At 33.5% G+C, this 20762-nt stretch overlaps 1 protein-coding gene across 5 annotated transcripts; it reads left to right on the top strand.

Moving 5' to 3' along the window:
* Positions 1-1303: 1303 nt before the first annotated feature.
* Positions 1304-19611, top strand: LOC126810743 (phosphoinositide 3-kinase adapter protein 1). Of its 5 annotated transcripts, XM_050535973.2 has the most exons (16): positions 1304-1700; positions 8233-8293; positions 8937-9425; positions 9998-10124; positions 11542-11808; positions 12342-12557; positions 12751-12936; positions 14130-14207; positions 14674-14742; positions 15226-15510; positions 15723-15844; positions 17083-17214; positions 17605-17692; positions 18162-18238; positions 18812-18865; positions 19095-19611. In XM_050535973.2, exons 3-16 carry the CDS (start codon positions 8937-8939, stop codon positions 19185-19187), a joined length of 2283 nt encoding a protein of 760 aa, XP_050391930.1. In that variant the 5' UTR covers positions 1304-1700; positions 8233-8293; the 3' UTR covers positions 19188-19611. The 5 variants fall into 5 exon arrangements, with proteins under 5 accessions (XP_050391930.1, XP_050391929.1, XP_050391931.1 ...); XM_050535972.2 differs by lacking the exon at positions 8233-8293; XM_050535974.2 differs by lacking the exons at positions 8233-8293; positions 14674-14742.
* The last annotated feature ends 1151 nt before the right edge of the window (positions 19612-20762 follow it).

A 20762-nucleotide genomic window follows, 5' to 3' on the forward strand; every position in this document is an offset into this window, starting at 1 on the left:
AATAGTAGTAGTAGTAGCGATTTCTGTCACATTTTGTGGGGTTGGATGGCCGAATGGTTAGCGTCTTTGTGTCAACTGGCATGGTTTAGATTCCCCGGTTGTACGTGGGTTTTCTCAAGCGAATTATTGAAATAAAATTGAACCATATGGTAGTCCCGAAATTACTTGATTTGTGACGAGTGGGCGTTAACCCCCCTCTCTCTCTCTCTTTCTCTCTCTCTCTCTAAATAAATGGATTTGTTAATGTTTATTAAAATGTTTCCTATTGTTAACAGATTATGTTATGATTTACAGCCACTACCCTGACAAAATCAGTTTTATAGAGAAAATTATTTCAATATCTGAGTACTGGCTTAGTGTGTATTATACTGCCTTATCACTATAATATGATCTTCATATAACTTGTCAAACATATTTCTAAAGCCTTAAACTCCTGATTAAATGTGAACTATTATTTATTTTTTTGAATGGACGGTCTTTTGTTATTCTCTTTTGACGTTTGTGGAATTTCCAAAGCTTCCAATTTACGTACATAATGATGTTATAAGTCATTGTCCTTTGTTAACTTCCCGGTTGTACAATATAGATAATAATAAATATTATTATTACAAAAAATATTGTATTTATATACCTGTATATCATTGTGGGTTTTTGCCCATACTCAATATTGCCCGTTTTGTTTTATTTCAAAATCCCTAGTTGTAATTTCTTTTGAAAACAACATTTACTGATCTTATCTTGTGTAATTATGGGCATATTATTTAGGGTTTGAATGAGTGTGCTTTCAGCGTATAAGGTTGTGATGAAATTTAGCAGGAAATATCAACATAAAATAATATAAATAGTTTATCATATCTTGTTCAACGGTACAAACTGGCTAATAATTTTATTACTTTAGAGAAGCATCGGCCCTTCAGGGTTCTTGTCAGGTTGGTAAAATAATAGTTTTCGATTAGACGTAATTTGATGATACCGTTTTGTAGATGTTTAAGTGAGTTTCTATACAAAATGTGACGTACAGTATGTATAAATTTGTCAGAAAAAATAAAATAAATCTTAATATATATCTATCTATACGATGGTACGGAAGCGCATTAGTAAAATGTTTGAGGTTTGAAAATAAAAGAGTAATAAAAGTTTGAAAAAAAGCATAATAACATTTTATTTTAAAATATAACTGTGCTCGGTATAATGTATGGCAAAGTAAAAGTTAAAATTAGAAACTATACTGGAAATATGTTACTAAAACTAGAAATAAAAACAAGAGAGCGTATATAGGATACATATAGGCAAGATGTGTCAGAAATTGCTTACATAGTCTAGGGGAATGTACATGTTTAGTGATTGGCTATATACGACTGGGAAGTAATATACAGCGTTAACACTATTGCTAGTGAGAGTCGAAAGCAGACATAACATGGACGATAAAGGACTAACATGTCATTTGTCATAGACAACTCGCGTCCATATTATGATTCATAGTCTCACAATAACCTTAATATCCAAATTATTTGTATTTACAGTCTGTAAAAGGTGTGTTGTGTGGATATCTCTTAAATTTTAATGAAATTTGACAGTAAAGTAATATTAGTGTATAGTGTCGTCTGCTAGGAGTATAGTATACTGTGTCGGCCTATACAAGAAGATTAATATCCCATTTCTGATTCGCTCCAATAACTGTGAATATATGATATACTAAGGTAAGTGTATTTATTTAATAAGTATTTTACCTGTGTTTATAATCTCCTTCTAAATTTTACAGTGTTATTAAAACATTTTATGAAGCCTAATTACTGTATTATCTGTTATCAAATGGCCTATCCTAGAGATGCTACCCAAGCATCGTATATTAACCCTTAATAACTGAATAGTCCCAAACTCGATTAAGTCTGTTAATTGTTAATTCCTGATCGCCTATACATTTGTGTATATTTACATATTTGTATTTCATCAGATACATATGCATAGTGCATCTTATTCTTTCCATTCTGGAGTTCCTCCCCTGACTAAAATTCTTGTTAAAATTCCTCCCCCACCCCTCTACATTGGAAATTCCTCCCCTGGAAGCCAATTGCCTCCAGTTTGAAAATAGCTGTTCTAAATTTAATTGCAGTTAAAGAAGAATATTACATAGCTTATCATTATCTATTGTGCATGTATGTAATATAAGAAATGAAATGGGATTTATCGTCCTACTGTTTTGGTCCGACTAGGCTAATGAAGACGGTGTAATATAAGAAGTTATGTAAATACTAAATACTAATATGTAAATAATACACTGGCTAATAAGCTATGTAAATGTTAATACAAAGGATCCCAAAATAGTCCTTGTATTAAAACTATTTTAAGAAGCTGACACACAAACCTGAATATGTTAACAGTGTCCAAATAATTCATCCTATCGAAGTAATTGTTTAAGTGTTGTCTTTCTTTCCTTACGGTGTCCTTGTTGACATAATGCTACATATAGCAACATTGAATACGTTGGTAAATTGAAAGTAGCTTTATTGCGTAAACTGTAATACAAAACTTCATAAACCACCCCTTTTTCTTAACGTCCACTCGACACAAACTAATTCATTTCGGGACTAACACTTGGTTCAATTTTATTTCAATAATTCGCTTGCGCGTAGGGGTCTTTAGCAAAGGGGATGAAACCGGAGGACCCGGAGAAAACCCACGAGATTTGACAGGCGACCCTACTCCTTTTGCTGTAGGACGGATTTGGTTATGCGATAGCTTAGTTGTAGAGTATGGGGCTTCTAGCTTTACGAAGATTGGGTACCTTCACGAGTTCTGATCCCTTTGGATAGTTTAAAGGAGCTAAATCGCTAATATTCGGGACCTAGAAATTGATACAAATGGGTCGCATCGCATATAATAATGTAATATGAATGTATATAAACTGATTAACATTCAATCGTTTCTGTTTTTACTGTAATTTCTAATCAGTTACGTTCGGCGAAATATGCCATAAGTCGCGCAATCTAATGGCAATCTCTAGCGTCTGGTTATTTCAGTCTAAGCCGATAGTATTTTTGGCGCAAGCTCTCCAGATAAGAATATGAGGTCACCGTTTGACATGAGTTGTGGAATATGTCTAGTCTCGTTCTTCGAGTCCCTTGTTATAAACGCATTAAGGTACACGATTCGTGTACCAATGGTAAAATGTTTATTTTGTCTTAAATATTGGATATCAGAAGCCCATCTCTTCCCGGTAAGATCACAACATGAATGTTGATCTAATTTGACAAATAATTCATATTTTCAATGTTGAAGACTTTGGATGATATTGAGTTAGAGATTTAGCTACTTTAACCCAAGCTTCTGTGTGGAACCCTCCCACTAAACCTAATTAATTAGCTCCCCTTAGCACGGGTTAGCACCTATTTGACATATGTGCTTAAAACGTCGGTGTATCAGTGATTCAACCTCACAAGGTTTAGAACGATGATTCAAACATGGGGTAGCATGGACGTATTTGTTTTGACAAAATATTAATCATAGTATACACGATGGGACAAGTGTATTCTTCTCCGCATGTTGTAACCCTGTCGTTGATATATTCATTCAACAGTTCGCATGAGTTCAGTAGGACTATGTCAGAAATGATGACTCGGCGAGGTGAGTCAAGTAAGCCCGTTACACAATTAAAATATCGTAAAAAGAAAACCATGCTAAACCATTAACAATTTCCGAAATGGGTCGTATAAGGAAATTCCTATCATGCTGCAAATTAGTCACTCGGGTCTTTAAATATGCATCTACACCCGGGCAACGGTTTTAAATGGGGTTTTTTCTACACATTGCAAATACCTATAGGATATCACCATAATGCAATGTACAAATCTTTTTAGTGGGTGAATCGTGAATAGAACGCATGTATTGAAAAGTACTAAACTATAAATGGGATTGATTATTCGGGTCACAGGAACATGTCTTCAGGCCAATGAGTATTAGTTTAATGTCATGATGGCTTATTTCGTTGAATGTAAGATGGACAGATTGATATATCACTATGAGGTGAACATCTAGCATATTTTCAAGTACTTTAATACTGTGGGGTTTTTTTAAAAAAAAAAACCAAAAAAACAAATGAAAATATCTTCATTGCTATAATCATCGACTGATAATTAGATGACTGCTCATCGGATTCCTAAAATTCTATTTTTTCTAATTATCGAAGTGTGGGATGGAAGGCAATGATCTTTCAATTACATGTACCGGTATCCAACAATATCAAATTAATTTAGGAATATGAAAAAGAATTTAAAAGTATGATTGGATTTTGAATATCAACCTGTTTTAATGTCAAAGAAATTTAAAGTCGTTTAAAGTATATGATTGTTCTATTATTCTATTTTAAGTGGGAGGAAAATGAAAAAAAAAAAATATGGTCAGTCGGTGCGCGAAAACCTTAAAGGAAGCAAAAATAACGTTCTCTATATTTGACACAGTACTAGAGTTCGTCCCCAAATAACCTCAAAATGTACAGAAATTTGTAGAATCATAAAATTGAACAAAACTTTAATTCGATGGGAATATAGTTATGTTTATATCATGTTGCTGGTCCATGTGAACCATACGCAGGATTTCTATGCATCCCGTCGTCTCCCATTAGCCTAATCAGTGCGAAAAAGTAGGACGTTAAACACATTTCATTTCATTAATATGCATCCACTAATAAATAAGTTAAGACATCAGACAAGTTAATTATACACTTGTTGACGCATGTATTAATTGTGTATATCACTAATTAATAAATTAATCAGGAAATCATATTATTATTATCTGCATCTATATGATGTATGAGTTACCTGAAGAAATTACGTTGGAATGTTATAGGCACCAGTATGTTACACAACGGCATATATATGTGTGGGAAACGGCGCAGCTCTATTACCACACGATTTAAAAATAAAATACCCCCCCCCCCCCCAAAAGAAAAAAAAATAACAACAAAAAAACAAAACACAACACATTCACTATTGTTACACGGGCTATGTCGGACATTTTCTACTTCTTTTTGTTGGGTAAGGATCAGGGATTTTTACATTCCAAACATAATTAATAGATTTACGTAGGTAAATATTATGTGGGAAACGGCGCAGCTCTGTCACCACAGAATTTAATATATAATATATTGTTTCTATACCTACTTACCTACATTACTTTGAAAATTGTATGAAACATGTCAGTAATAAAATAATTATCTAGAAAGGATGAATTTACTTTATTGTATAAACATATTACGGACATTTTTTATATATACTAGTATATGTATATTATAAACATCAAAGGGAATTTAATTAATATAACACGTGTCTATATCCTCGTGTAATACCGTACAAACCTTTTAATCAGGTCAAAAATCGCCTTATATATCACTGGGTGAAGAGGTAGAGATGATAAGTTAAACATATAACTTTATTACATCCTCGGGTTAATTATTCTAAACTCATTAATTACACTCTCAGTCAATGTGTTACAAGTTTTAACATTGATTTATCACGGCCCACGTTTCTTCATATTAAGATTTACATGTAGATATGGTGTTATAATTTAACACCCACAATCTCACAATCCTTTAGCATTGATAGGATTCTGTGTGAAAACATTTTAAATAAATGACATTGGACTCAGGAATCTACGAAATCATCTTAAAAAATCTGCAATATATGCCTATTCGGACAAGTATACCCTCTTCAAGAGGAGCTGTTTTATGACAATTGTCTAAGTTCCCTTTCTCTTGAAGGCAATTGTAGCCAGAAAAACGGTAACGGTTTCATATCTTCCCAAATGAACTTATTTATATATAATAACAGTAATGTGACAAAATGGTGGTTCGGCAATATCAACGCATGTTGCTATTTAAAGAAACTATTATTTTCTACCAATAGATTACATCCATTTATTATTTCTGTATCAAACATAAAATGAGTGCCCAACAAACTACAAAAACAAAATTTTCCGGACCTAAAAGGTCAGCTCCATGAACATGACATGTCTCTAACAAGGACGAGCACACGATTTGTTTCCATTTGAATTACTTTATCGCTTTATCACATGGTCGTCCAAGAATATGTCGTGTCTTCTGGTGTGGAGTTACCGGATTTGAAGATTTGTTGTCACTGATAGTCGAGTTTCGTGGTTTCTGGTCATGATAATATTATATCCATAATATCATATTCAAAATACTATGAATCATATTCAATCTGATTAAAACACAGATCTATATTTCGTTTCGTATTTTTTAAAACTTTCAATGGCCTCTAAGATCTGACCGATTGTAGTGGAAAATCGCGTCAGAGGTAATTCGAGCGGCTTTCGACCTATGACGTCAGACATTTGATTAGCCAATCAGCGTTGATGTTTCTAGTGGGTTACCTCACGCCAAAAACTTGCCGTAACACATTTAGTCTTCGTGGGTATGAAAGATGTAAAACCCATTGGAAACGCACAACAAAATAGAATACCAATTTTTTTTTTTAATAAGGCGGTCATCCAGTGCAGAGATGTATTCTCAACGTAGATAGTTCTGATATTGACCGAGTGCTTGAAATAAAGGAGATAAATATATAATCCCTTAGTTATATTTTGTTTCTGGTATATTGTCTTTTTTATTTACAGATAAATGTTTGTTAGGTTTAATTCTATAGTGCAATGTACAATAAACAAAGGCTTTATTCCCACGTGATTCGTTTGCCTACTTCCTAGTTCACTTTACAAAAATATTAATCTGACCTTGGGACAATATTTAGTCTATTATGTCAGTTGACTAAAAATATAGATCTGTCAATACTTTGAAGTATTGTGTAATACAGTGTACTGGGAATTTCCCTCGGGCCATTACAAACAAATGTATTCTGCAAATATTTTTTAATCTTTCAAATAGTACACCAAAACGTCATAAATGTTGTGACATCAGACACATTTTTACATGGAAAGACAGTTTCTAGCGAGACTCAGTGATGTGCAGAATGACTTTCTATATGCAAAAATAAACGTAAATAAACAATAGAGACAGCAAGAAAGGCGATAAAATCTAGTTGTTTATAATTAATTAACTGCCTTGCAAACAAACACTTAGACTAAGGGATTTGTCATAAACTTTTCCACAACCGCAGGCTATACCAAGATTACTTTTTTGCGCATGATAAATATATACTCAGGCTGTTTCAGCTTACAGTTAAAGTTAAAGGAATTACACCAGGTTCTTCTTCCCGCTACATTACTGGGCTGACAAGAACATAATAAACTCTGCAGTTGGAATTAACCAGGGATTACCTCGTCTCCCAATATAAGGGGCCTTTTATTTCTTTTCTTGAACACCTCATGCCATTTCTCAGACATGTATATTATAAGCAAGTTGGCGACTTGTTTGCAATATCACCGTCAGTGAAATGTAGCGGACTTGAATCAAAACTAAGTTCCACTCATTGAACTTACTTGACCCAGCTTCGGCAAGTGTCCAAGGTTGCCTGTACCGAGTTTCTTTTCATTATAAATCGGTTTCGAACATATGTTGTGTAGAAATCAGAACTGTCAAAAGGAAACTACTTAAAGTTGTAATTTTAATTGGCGTAGAAAACTAAAACCACCAAAAACATATGAAATAAATATATAGTTTGAATAAGTGTAGAAAATTAGAATAATCAGAATAAAACAAATAAAGTTATGATTTTAATTGGTGTAGAATAAAATTAGCAACTTCAAAACGAATCGAAATAAATATCAAATTTTATTAATTTGTGTAGAATAAAATCAGAACCTACAAAAAGAAACGAAATAGTGTTAGGATTTAATCAGCCTGTCTGGTAGGGCTTTACGTATGCGACGTTCATGTGTCTACCATGTTATTATGATGTATGTTATTGAACATTGGTATTTCAGTGTTGTACCAGGAAGTATCAAAGTTTGTGTATTATCAATGATTATACTAAGTAAATTGATCATATTTTTTAGACTTAATAGTATACGAAACGAAATATTTAAATCAATAAGCAAACAAACAGTTGATTTGTAGCTAAAAATATACAAGGAAGATGCTGGTTTGTCATTTTTGTTTGAGGGGGAACTGATATTGTCTTCCTTCTTTCTATTATTGATTATATGTGCAGTAGTATTTTGAATGTTGAAACAGTTAGTAGCCTACTGTCTACACCCGTGTGAGCAGACGTGTAAAGTATTAGCCATGTTAGCCTTGTAATTTTACTTCTTGGATTTATACAGACATTGGATAACATTGGAATAATTTTACTCTCTGGACAAAATTGATAGAATTAGAATTAAGGTAATTATTCTAGCTGTGACTGTATTTTCTTGTATTCTTCTCAGTTTCCCTCTTACACATTGTAGCATCAGCGATCAATAAACCTGAACTATTGACCGTACATGTTGTGGTTTGCAGTACCAGAATATTTGGAAACTCAAATTACAGAGTTGAAGAAATCCCAGCTGGAAAGAAGTCTTCGTTATCGCGCTTATATGTCTCAGAACTGCGATACGTAGTTTTTCATCTTCAAACAGAAAAGCACTCTTTCTTAGATTAAGCAGGGCTGTGGGAGGTTAGACCAGTGTCAATATATTTTGTCCTTGAATTGGGGGGAATATTTGTATAATGAGGTTATTTTGTGTTTAATATTACAGTTCAATCCAAATGTGCTTTATTTTCTTTTTTTAAAGAGAAAGAACCAAATAGCGAACCATATTCCTTCGCACATCTCCTCCTTTTATCAAAATTGTACACGACGAACCAAGGCATTATGAAGCCTATTTTTTTAATAATTACTAAATGAATTTAATAATAAAATGATAAACTGTATCTGACATTAATATACATGGACGAATCACTTTCAAAACTTTCGCTCTGAAGCCGTTATTCCAAATGAAACTGTTCAAGACATAATGACACATTGTTTTATCTTTTTTTTCAGATGGGTGAAGTGCTATTGTTTTATGCCTCAGATGGGGAGCAATGGGCGACATTTCTTACGAATAAATTTACCAGCCAGGAATACAATCTGCCTGTCAGAACGGAATTATTCTCAACTCCAGATTTTGAATTCTCTGCTGAGTGTTGTGTGCAAGTGTTATTATTAACGCCCGAATTGTTAGAATCAGCAAGCAAAACAAAAACAAACTTTCTAGGCTTAATACCCACTCGTTGCGTGGTCGTTCTACTGGGCGTTGAGAAGAGCGATGTCGAAACGCTATTGAAAGCCGATGGACAAAGTAAACATATATTTGATTGTAAAATATGTTGTGTAAATAATGACAATGAAACAATAAAGGGTACGTTAGTGACTATTATAGAAGTATATGAAGGATGTGGTTCGGATGATGATGATGATATTTATTCTGTGCCGCCATCAAACAAACAAATTAATCATGTCTACCAGGTTATCCCAGATCATATACAACAGGTAAGACTGGATTACGGCCTAATTGCTGTCTTACTTGTATAAATGTTGAGTACACCACGTAAGCATATTGTGTGGTTAAGATAAAAAAATGAATAGCATACATTTAATATTGTAATGTAATATGGTCATGCAATATGATCGTAATCTCTACAGAAGGGACGGCCTCAGATTTTACAGGTTACTGGACGATAAAAGTGTGTTTAAATTAAACTCACCACACACTATTTCAGGGTATAGCCTGAAATTTGGAAACTTTGCATTTCTGAAAGAAAACACGACAGAGATTCGAGAGCCACGGTGGCTTAGTGAGTAAGTGTTCGATCACTGAGTTGGCCGAGAAAGTTCATCGAGATGACAATGGCGAATGACAGAAGTCCTGGCAAGGGACAGTGTCGTTCAGATGGGACGAAAAACCGAGGTCGCATGTTAACATTGGCGTACAAGTAAAGGATTAGATTGTTATGGCTTTGTAATGGTACTGATGGATCTCGAAAAGGGAGAACCCCATCATCATGCCCGAATAACTATTTGACCACGTTTTCACATTATTAATACTTATTATTTAATCATAGGGTGATTATATCTATGTTATACTGGATCGGAAGGCAGAGAATGGGGTTCAAATACATTGTGATTCAACCGATGAAGGCATCGTCATAGACTCACTGGATAAAGCTGTCTATTGTGCCAAACTTCCAGGTAATATCTTCAATAAATTTACTTCACAATGCATCATATATATATTTAAAATAAATTTGTAATATTTCTGCGATTAAAAGTTATATTTACCTATTGTGATGGGTAATGGTAATTAATTGCATTGCTAAAAATGAGAAAGTCATTGTAATGATTACATTTAAACAGTGATGGTAATGGTAATGTAATTAATAACATTGGCAATGTAATGGCGACAGCCCTGATTGTGCGGTTTGCAGTGTATTTTAAAACAAAACAGACAACAATTTGGTGTTCAATCCCAAACTAAGCAGAAGTGTGATATTCGAACGATAATTGGCCCAATTTACCCGAACGAAACTTTTCCACAAAATTTTTATGGCAAGAAACCACCACCGTCGTTTATTCCTACAAACGCGCGAAATATCGTTTCGTTATCCGTTGAAGCTTTATAAAGAGCAAAATATAGGATAATAATACTGTTAGACTCTTGGACTATACAGGGATTCTTGAAATATAAAGACGTCTGCTGTTAAACATAAAATAAGAGAAAATCCGCAGTATAAACCCTGGGTGTGGAAGGGTGGCAGAATTCGGGCAATTGTGAGATCTGTTATTTCCAAACCAATGATTGCATTATCTTCTTACGTGTGGCAATATTTGATTAGTGTGTACCCAATTGTGTTTTTTGTCATTAAACATGATGTGTATATATATAGTTTATGTCGTGACATATATTTAAAGAGGAAGTATACTCAATTCTAGTATATCATGTACATGTTTGTCATCAAGTGTGCAGTAGATCTTCCTGGTCTGGACATATTACAGATTTTTTTATTTTTTTTCCAGTGTATAAATATTAATTTTATATCATACAGTTTTCTTTCTTCCTCTTGTAGTCTAAATTATGATTTATAATATTTGAGCAGACGAAAATTAACCTAAAAACTCAGAATATTAGTTATCATCATTTGGAATGCACCAGGCAAAATAGTCCCACCCAATATTATTATAAAAAGACAATCTACAGTCAATTTGTCGAACATTCATTAAACCTATTACCCAGCGATTGGTGTATAAATCCCGCATGTCGATTGTCTGCGATGCCACCCTCGGTTAATGTCCCACGTATCACGTCTTGAACGTATCACTCTATTGTTTAGTACAATAGTCGATTTATTTATTTCTAGAATTGTTTGCTTCTTTATTTCGATAGCTTGTTACTTTTTTTTTTATTTCGTATATATTTTGTTTGTTGATTGCATGATTCTTGTTTATTCCGTGAGCTTGTTGGAATGAACGATAAAGTTTCTTTGGGGTTAGCAATACCCATTACTTTATGTACTGGACAGTACTGTTGGAATCCCCGTCCCTCCTATGATGGGTCAGGAAGGTGATGTATATTTATATCATCTATTAGACTTCCTTTTGCAATTTGCAGAAAGTGCTAAAGGTGAACTCAACTTAAGTATTGTGTCAGATAACCAACCACTGGGAGAAGAGAAGATTGTAGTTGAGACTAAACTAGACCGAATGAGATCTTTATTGGATGATGTAGTCAATCCCGTTGGATTCTTGTGTCAAGCATTAGGTCTCAGAACATACACGGCTAAAGCATTAGATGAAGCATTGGTACAAAAAATCAGATTGAAATCATCGCCATCTGTATTTCAAGCCTTTCTCTCAATAGATGATGTCAACTTCACAGGTACCCTATATAATATCTCGTTTTCTAAACCAATAAATTATTTGTATATATTTCAGTTGTTAGGTATAGCGGAATAGGTTGATATACCCCTTGTTTAAAAATGTTTTAAAATACTCGTGCCACAAGAACTGGTTAAATAGCTTACATAAGACGTAATACGAGATGGTTAGGAGAAAGTAAAACAGAGTGTGGATGGCCTAGTGGTCTAGAGTGTCGCGCATCGAGCTTTAGCTGGTCGCTCATCTGGGGTTTGTATTGCGCATGTGGCTAGGAGATCGGGGGCGCCTTCTCAAGTTCGTGGGTTTACTCCGGATACTCCGGTTTTCCATAACAGGAAGACCCCTGCGCGTGTGCTAAGCATAATAAAATAAGACAACTTTTCTGCGATATCGCCATCGGAGGAAGTGAAAGTTAAACACTAATAAAGAAGAAAGTGAACCTTGTTTATATTGTGGTGCGTGTTTGATAAATAAAATTGTTTTTGAGCATTGCTGTCACCAAAATCCACATATTTTCTATGTTTATGCTTCCAGACGATAAAAGTAAATCAATATGGCCGACGCCGTTGCACTTTGCTGCAGAATATAATTTGGAACAGTTTGTCCAAGAACTTATGAAGTACCCTGGTATGATCCTTGCGGCGTGTACGGAAAATATCAATAAAGAATATCCGTCGACAATTGCTGAACGAGAAGGACACACAGATTTGTGTCACAAACTTGTCCGTTTTGTTTTAGACCAGAAACAAGGTGAAAATCTTTTTTCCTTTATCATATTTCTTTTTGAAAATATCGGTGGATGTTTTTTCTAAAAAATAATTTTATTTATTTTTTTCTATAAAGTTATTTGGTCTGTTCATATTTCTATATACCTTATATACCTATACTAATATCGTGTTCTTGTCACATACTAACAAAATTTATATTCCCTCCCATTTTACAGATTTAGACAGTGGCATTTTAGACCCGACCTTTGACCTTCCTGCCCCGAAACCACACGGATACCAACCAAAAGGTTATGTTAACCAACCATCCCGTCAGTCTGAAATTACATCTGATGAAGATTATATACAAATGGACCCACATTTACATCTTGATGAAAATTATACCAATATGTCAGCTTTTCCAAGTACGATTTAGAAATTTTCAAATTAAATTCATCAAAGTATAAAACCTTTGTATTTTTTTGGTAAAAAATAAATGTAAATAATGTGGAATAATGTCATGTGATCAGGTCTTGCTAAATGGGACACATATCGCGGGTTCCTTGTTTGACATAAGGCACGAAACATGTTCAATATTTCAAGCATCTTTTTCTTCAAAATTTACTTTTTTTTTTATTCCCGAAACCCTAAGTGACGAACTTACCAGAAGTGCATGATATTTACTGTTTTTGGTTGCTATGGAAATTCGTTTTGTTTGTTTCAGTAATTATCAATCACAGCAATGTTTTGTTAAAATTGATATTATGGTGTACTAACTTCAAAGATAAATCTCTAGTCCACAACAGAGATCAAACTGATGCATAGTGCATGATTTTTTTTTACCTTTGTGCCTCATTCAGCCAGATCTGATTCTACATAATAACCATAGTCTCTCCGAATTACCGAAAATTCAAGTACCGAACTACATCTAATCCTTTAGTGGCATTTAGCGATTGGAAACATAACAAAACTAACACAGTTATATGGGAATGGGACAACAATCACAAGTTTATTATACACTAGCACGACGTTTCGATAAGTATCCTCTTATCGTGCTTGATAACGATAAGAAGATACTTATCGAATCGTCGTGCAAGTGTATAACAAACCAGTGATTGTTGCCCCATATAACTGTGTTAATTTTGATGGGTTTTTTTTTTACCGAACTAAACGTTTATATAACACATGTGTATGGCTGAGGGGATCTTTCTTAAATTCGGAAAATATTCTACTTTTACATGCAAGATGTCAATGTATAGTCAAATCACATCAAATGGAAAACTATATGTCAGGACCCCGATGCGTAATGGCTCGGTAATGTCATATATTATTGATACTGGCAATATATCACTGAATTTATAGATTTATATTTTAAGAAGTTTTCTCTTACGAAGTGGGCGTAACTTTATTGTCCCTTATTATATTGGGGTTTTTTCCATTTAAGATTTTATTACAATTATACTTAACAATTTCATTTGGAATGGGTTTTTGTAGAGTTAGAAAAACTTTAAGATAATCCCCAGATTAACCAATTTACCATTCATATTGAACGGGAATGCCAGAAAATGTGTAATTTCCAAATGGCTGTAAAACTTTTAATTGGGTTTTATTTTTACAGAGGCGGTGTCAAGATTACGAGGGGAATCACCCTGCAATTCCCCACAGCTAAATCGTTCCAAGTTACGACATCTCAAAGGTAAATATTATAGCTAACTGAATATAAATATTATACATAGTAGTATAATACATTATACATACTAGGGCGTCAATATATATAACTAACTATTATGACAATGACATCGATTGTTTACATTTTAAGCAATACAAATATATTTTCAATATAGTCTTTACATTTGTGAAGTTTTGTCACTACGTCCAAATTATAATATTAATACGTAAAAATATTTGATATCTACAGCGATATTCCATTTTGTACATTTCCACCCAAAGCTACATAATATATATGGAGAAAAATATCAAATAACTGGAATGATTCTCTTTTCTTAGATCTTAGCTTTCTCTACTCTAGTATATATACTTCTACAAATTTGTTTTCTGCCTTTTAAAAAAAATACTTGAATAATGTAGCCATTTAGATTAGTATCTTGGGTTTTTCAAGAATAATATATTATGTCTGTCTCCTTATTTCCTTCTATCATCAGCTCAACTGTTTAGTACTCAACGGTCTGCTTCTGAAGGCGATACTTATAGATTTTCTTATCTTAGTGATGGTAAGCCATGACTATCTTTCTGCACTTTTTTAGATTTAAATTTCTTCACTATTCTTAATATTTTGATTCACCCCAAATATAGACATTTATTTCATGAGGGATATTCTGTGTCATTAGTTCAAACTTTTATATGAGATAAACGCCTGCCATGGAAATATATTAAGACGGTGGTCCAACGGGGTTCGATCCAGGTGTTGACCTAGAAAGTTCTTCGGTTTAATCTTGCCAGTGGTGCAGGACGGGAGGCCTGGAAAGAACAGTGTCTTCGTTCGTGTGGTACGAAAAACGTTGGCGTGCACGTAAAGAACCCTTGGCAGTTGGAATGACACCGTCTTCATTAGTCTGGTTGGCGGAGAAAAGTAGGATCCTAAACTCCCATTTCTAGAATGTCCGATACATTGTTAGATAGAGTACGGACATTTTGTCAGTATAAGCCTTTCATTGTTGGGGGCTTAATTTTAAAAAAACCTTTTTCATTTCTAGATTCATCATGTAGCAGTATTCCAGATCCTTTTCCATGTTTGATGAAACGTGGACCCGCGCCATTACTACCCGAAAAGTCTATTGATAGATGTAGTCTTACAAGTGACCTGACAGATAGCCCACGAAATACGTATTACGAAGATGATGACACGGATTCTATTTATAATATACCTCCACCAGCCTCTCCAATAGTTAAACACAGATCATCTTCTGAATTTAAAGATGACTCTCTTATTGAAAAGGCCACAACAGCTGAAACTGTCTCGGCTCAATCACCCGTACAAGGTTAGTCTATAATCTCTCTCAAAACTATAATTGAAACGTATAAGCAATATTTTCCTGCATCAAGGTTCCAACATAACAGAATACAACTTTTTTACAAACCTGATTTGAAGAGGGGGAGGGGGGGTTGTAACAAAACCATGAATAAACAGTAAAGCAATCGGCGTTCTAATTTAACACTTTTAATACTTTTAAACACTTTTTGTCATTTTCAGTTGAAATAACACAACCCAGCCCAACTCTTCCGAGACCTCAGACCATGTGTATAGCTGATATAAATTTTGATTCACCAGATTCAGCCAGTTCGTCCAGTAGATTGTCTGTCGATTCAGATTCGGTAAGTTTCAAGTATTGTGCGTAGTTTTATTCGGAGTTAATGAACGAAAGAAGTTTAGAAACTAGTTAACTGGCAGAAATTTTGCCATCGTAATAACTGTATTTTAACATTGCATGTTATTTCACAGTCTGTAATGTAAAAGTACATATCTGTAAATGGAATACATGTAAAATTACAATGGTGTTAATTTACATAAATTGGTACAATAACATTTAAATATGTTGTGTATTTTGACAGAGTTTATATAATAATACTTCGTAACTATTGTAGAATTACATATTATGTATTTTGCCTAGGTAAAATTATTTAAAGGAATTTGTTTGTCCCCGCTTGGCTAATTGGCTAATTATTCCTAGGTTCGACCCTGACGAACACAGAAAGTTTTTCGGACTTTTTAGTCGAATATGTGAAACAACATTCGTTAATTGTGTGTGAAATAGCTTTATTTAACGTCCGCTTCCACCGTATGGCACATGCCTGTCTTTTTTAGCCAGTTCGGTGCATTCAGATTTTGAATAGTCTAATTCTCTAAAATGGGTCGACTAAACTGACTAACAGGTCACTAAATATTTGATATGTGGTCAAAGGGGGAATAACCGATGTGACCACTATTTGACAGTAAATTTACAATTTTCTGTAAAAATAATATTTCAAATGACATTTCTGTTAATATACAGCTCACATAAAGTAAACTGACATATGATTGTATTTCTACATTCATTTTGATGTAATCTTACATAAGCCCTTTATCGATATGCACTTACATCGTTTTAAATATAAGTAAACAAACCATGTGATTTGACAAATCCTGCACTGTATTTTTACTATACTTATAACTGTAAATATACATATAATTTTAACAGTGTAGACCCGTTTAAGGAAGTGTATATGCAATAGTTTTCATACAACTATTTTTTGTTACTCATTATCCGGTTTATGACACTATAGGTTAAAAACAATTGGAGGCTGTGCTGATGTTATATTACAAATGAAATAAAACATAACATGATATTTGAACGCCACTTGTCTTCCATTTGCGAGCAACGTTGTTCTGGTATTAATGGTGTATGATTTTAATATATTAAATTATGACCTTAACCAATAAACTAGATGTTTGATTAAAAGGAATACCTGTCCAATTTTTTGCTAATTTGCTTTAGATTCAGTTAATAGAATAACATATACAATGTAGATTGAATAGTAAACTTAATGTCTTTGTTTTGTTTATTCAATTTTAGGGAAGTCATGAAATGAGAGGGGATAAACCTTCAAGACGGTCTCTTCAATCTAAAATTTCCTCATTTGTACGAAAGTTACGACCTAGATTTGGAAGTACGAGTGAACTTCCTAAAGTAGACAAAGCAAGAAAGGTATGAAAACATTTAATATGGCTTAGGTTATATTGGGACTAAAGCAAGGCGAATCTAGTTTTAACTGGGCTATCTGCAACTGGCGAGGACCAAGAAAAACTGGTCAATAAAAGAAACCGACACGAGTGAATAGCACATGTTCGATTATTTACGACTGTTTGCGGACTGTTTTTAAACGTCAGGTTATAGCTTCAGTGGAATGTTTGGGTTTCAGGGGCAGTAACTCAATAAAAATAGATGCCATATTAATCCTACATAAAATGTGGACGTATAATAATTACAGTATCATATAAACTTCCTTTATGAAATACACAAGAAAGAAGACACTAAATATATCAAGTGTCCTATTGAACTACTGTTACAATTGAATGATTTTAATTATCTTTGTAGAAAACTAAATTTTATACAAAAAGCGATCCTGGCTTTGGTGACCAGGCTGTTGGATTAGCAATCTTAGATAAAATAAATCAAGATAAAGGTAGGCTATTGTGTTTTTTTGAGGAAAATTATTAACTATACCTATACAAATATTTTAACCTGATATTTCGCATCCTGAATTGAACATTTATTTCAATTAAAGCAAATTTGACTAATGTTTTTTCCATGCTTAGATTTTGCTTAATATTTTAGAGTTAATGCTTGATAAAATGAATATTTTTCCTATGACTTGGATAAATTTATTTTTTTCTCTGAATTTCTTGGGATTATAACGTTTTGAGGCCATTTAAGACGCTTACTATTTTTACCTGTGTGTACTGATATCACTTGTGTTTTGGGAATTGCACATAGCACATTATCAAACCTTTTTATTTTTCCATATCTATCGTGTACGGTGGGAGGGGCTGTTGCGGGTTATGCATCACCCAATAAATTGCACCATTATCTTTACCGATCTAGCAAACATATTTATTTCCGGAAATGAATAGGATTTTGTTGTTTGTTATTAGATAAAGCTAGTGGAGAACAAGAAAGAGATAGTGGTAGTTTTAGTGAAGAAGAAGATGAGAAAACACCTAGAAATAGTGTAAGTATCTGTTTTATTCTATGTATCAGATCGGCCATCTTAACCTGATGTCTGCACGTACAATTGTTAGATTAAAATGAAAGACATACGATCTCCCCAATTCACATATCCACATCTAAGTTGTAAATGACATGCATTGTGTCAGAAATGCAAGCTTATAAATAATATGGAGGTCGCGTGTTCGATCCCTGCGTTGGCCGAGAAAGATCATCGGGATTTTCCGACGTGGTTTCCACTTGTCAGTGCTGCAGGACTGATGGCTTGACAAGGACAGCTGTCTAGTCATTCGGGTGAGACGAAAAACCGAGGTCCTGTGTATACATTGGCGTGCACGTAAACGATCCCTTGGCAGTTGGAATTCTATATAAAAGTAGGCCATAGTGCCTCTGCCCGGGCAAAATTTCCCCCATAGCACATTGTATGGCGTATGCCCGTCAATAGTCATAACTCCGAACTTAAGTAAAATGTTGTTATAAGACTTGGATAAAGCAATAGTTATTAGACAAGTAATAGTTATAAATCTTAGCTATTGAGGAATTAGTTATGTTGACTTAAATTTAATATAATTTTCAGTATATCAAAAAAGAAAACAAGAAAACAAGAAAAGGCGACAAAAACAGTGGTCTGGTAAGTTTCTTTAAGCAGCCCAGTTTTTGTAGTAGATCATGTTTAATCCAACACCAATCAAGGTTTTACTCTTTCTCCCAAAACGCTCACATGAAGAGAAATTGTTTACAAAAATCCAGTTGTAGTTATAAATCTTTAAATGTCTTCATCATCCTTACATTTCAGATTTATAGTATACGTCCACTATCCGTGATAAATTTATAAGGTAGTTTAAATGTTTATATTTCAGATAAGGAAGAAATCAGTTCGTGTAACCAGGGCTTTAACAGATAGCGCCACAGATGCCCCCTCCGTTCCATTAAAAGTTTTTCCTGAAGTTTAAACCATCGGCTGGTGATAAATCCCATAATAAGTTGCCTTATATTGTACTATGAAACTTTTAGTAATAGTTAATATTGCATATTTATCATCTTAGACACGTCAATGAGGGTCTGAAGGTTAACTCATTTATTTCCATAATATGTAGTTCAAGAGAATATGATTGTATCCAAGTTCGTTTTTATCTAAGTTGCTACCCAACGAAGAAATTTCAGTCCCTACGATGTATTTTAAACAAAGAAAGTGATTATTATCTTTTAGCTCGTTGGGGCATTACTTGATTATAATACTCAAATATTTAAATGCAAAGAATCCCAGCTTTGTTGAGAAATATTTTGAACATATGCATATTTATAACCGTTGATTGGAAAAGTCATTCGCAAGAAAACTTGTTTTACATTTTAAAAATAAAGTTATTGTCTGCTTTACAGATTGTTTTAAACATTTTTATTAATTAGAGGAGATACCGTATATAAGGATGGTCATAAACTAGTACTAAACTGGCTAAAGATACGGTCTAGTCTACAGATTAAGTTTAACAAGAGGAGATCTTGTCTCACAAAGTATTGAAGGGAATAAAAAATTCTTTATCTGAATATTTATGTCCTTTTAGTATTCATGTATTTATTTCAAATCTTATTTATGCTTCAGGATTTATTGTAAATTTGCTTGAATCATGGTATTTATTTTATATAACTGTAAATGTGTGTCACATGTGTATATATAAATTATAATTTTTATCTCACGTTTGTTTGGAATTTTACACTTTATAAAGGGAAGTAATTGTTATTTTAAATTAAGTTGTTTGTAATAACCCTTCTTCAGAAACTGAAAAATAGATTGTGACGCTTAGTCGCAAAGCATTATGCTGGGGTATAGATTCAGACTAACAAACCTTCTTTATTCCTGAACATAGCCTCTTCGGTAGGTCAAAGGAAAGAACTTCTTTTTATTCCATATCATCGAAAGAAGGCCTTAATTAACTTTACGTTGGACGAATTTTCAATCTCATCAGGTAAGCCTAATCAATAAAAAAACGCCATTGCGGACCATCGCTATTTTTTCTGGTGTGGTTTATAAGTATTGGATTGTTATTTTGCGATTTGATTTGGCATTGAGATTTCAAAACTTGTTTATATTTTGAATATAATATTATAGATAATTATTAGAGATTCTTATGATTTTTATTTGAGAACTTTCATTGTAAGTTTATACACCACAGATCATCAACCATTTTTGTTAAGTCTGACTTATCATCCTATAACCACAAAAATCATTTATATTATAATCATTTTTTGTACATAAAATTTATTTGTAATAAAGAGACATGCGATGAAATTGAATTGTTTCTCAATATAAACGATATGAATTGAGTAGGGGTTTTATTGATTGGTTATAATGTTAACTTTTATAGAACCCACCACAGAAATATTTCCTGGCTGACTGTGTTGTGCGGTTCAACTGTCTCTTTGACGATGTGTCATGATATTTACCTACACTTGTCAGGGGGTTATCCAGGTTGGATACTCCTCCCCCCGCTCAGCTACATAAAATAAATTGTATGAGAAAAGTGTGACGG

Source organism: Patella vulgata, chromosome 2 (assembly GCF_932274485.2).
Source record: "Patella vulgata chromosome 2, xgPatVulg1.2, whole genome shotgun sequence".
NCBI classification, from domain to species: Eukaryota; Metazoa; Mollusca; class Gastropoda; family Patellidae; genus Patella; species Patella vulgata.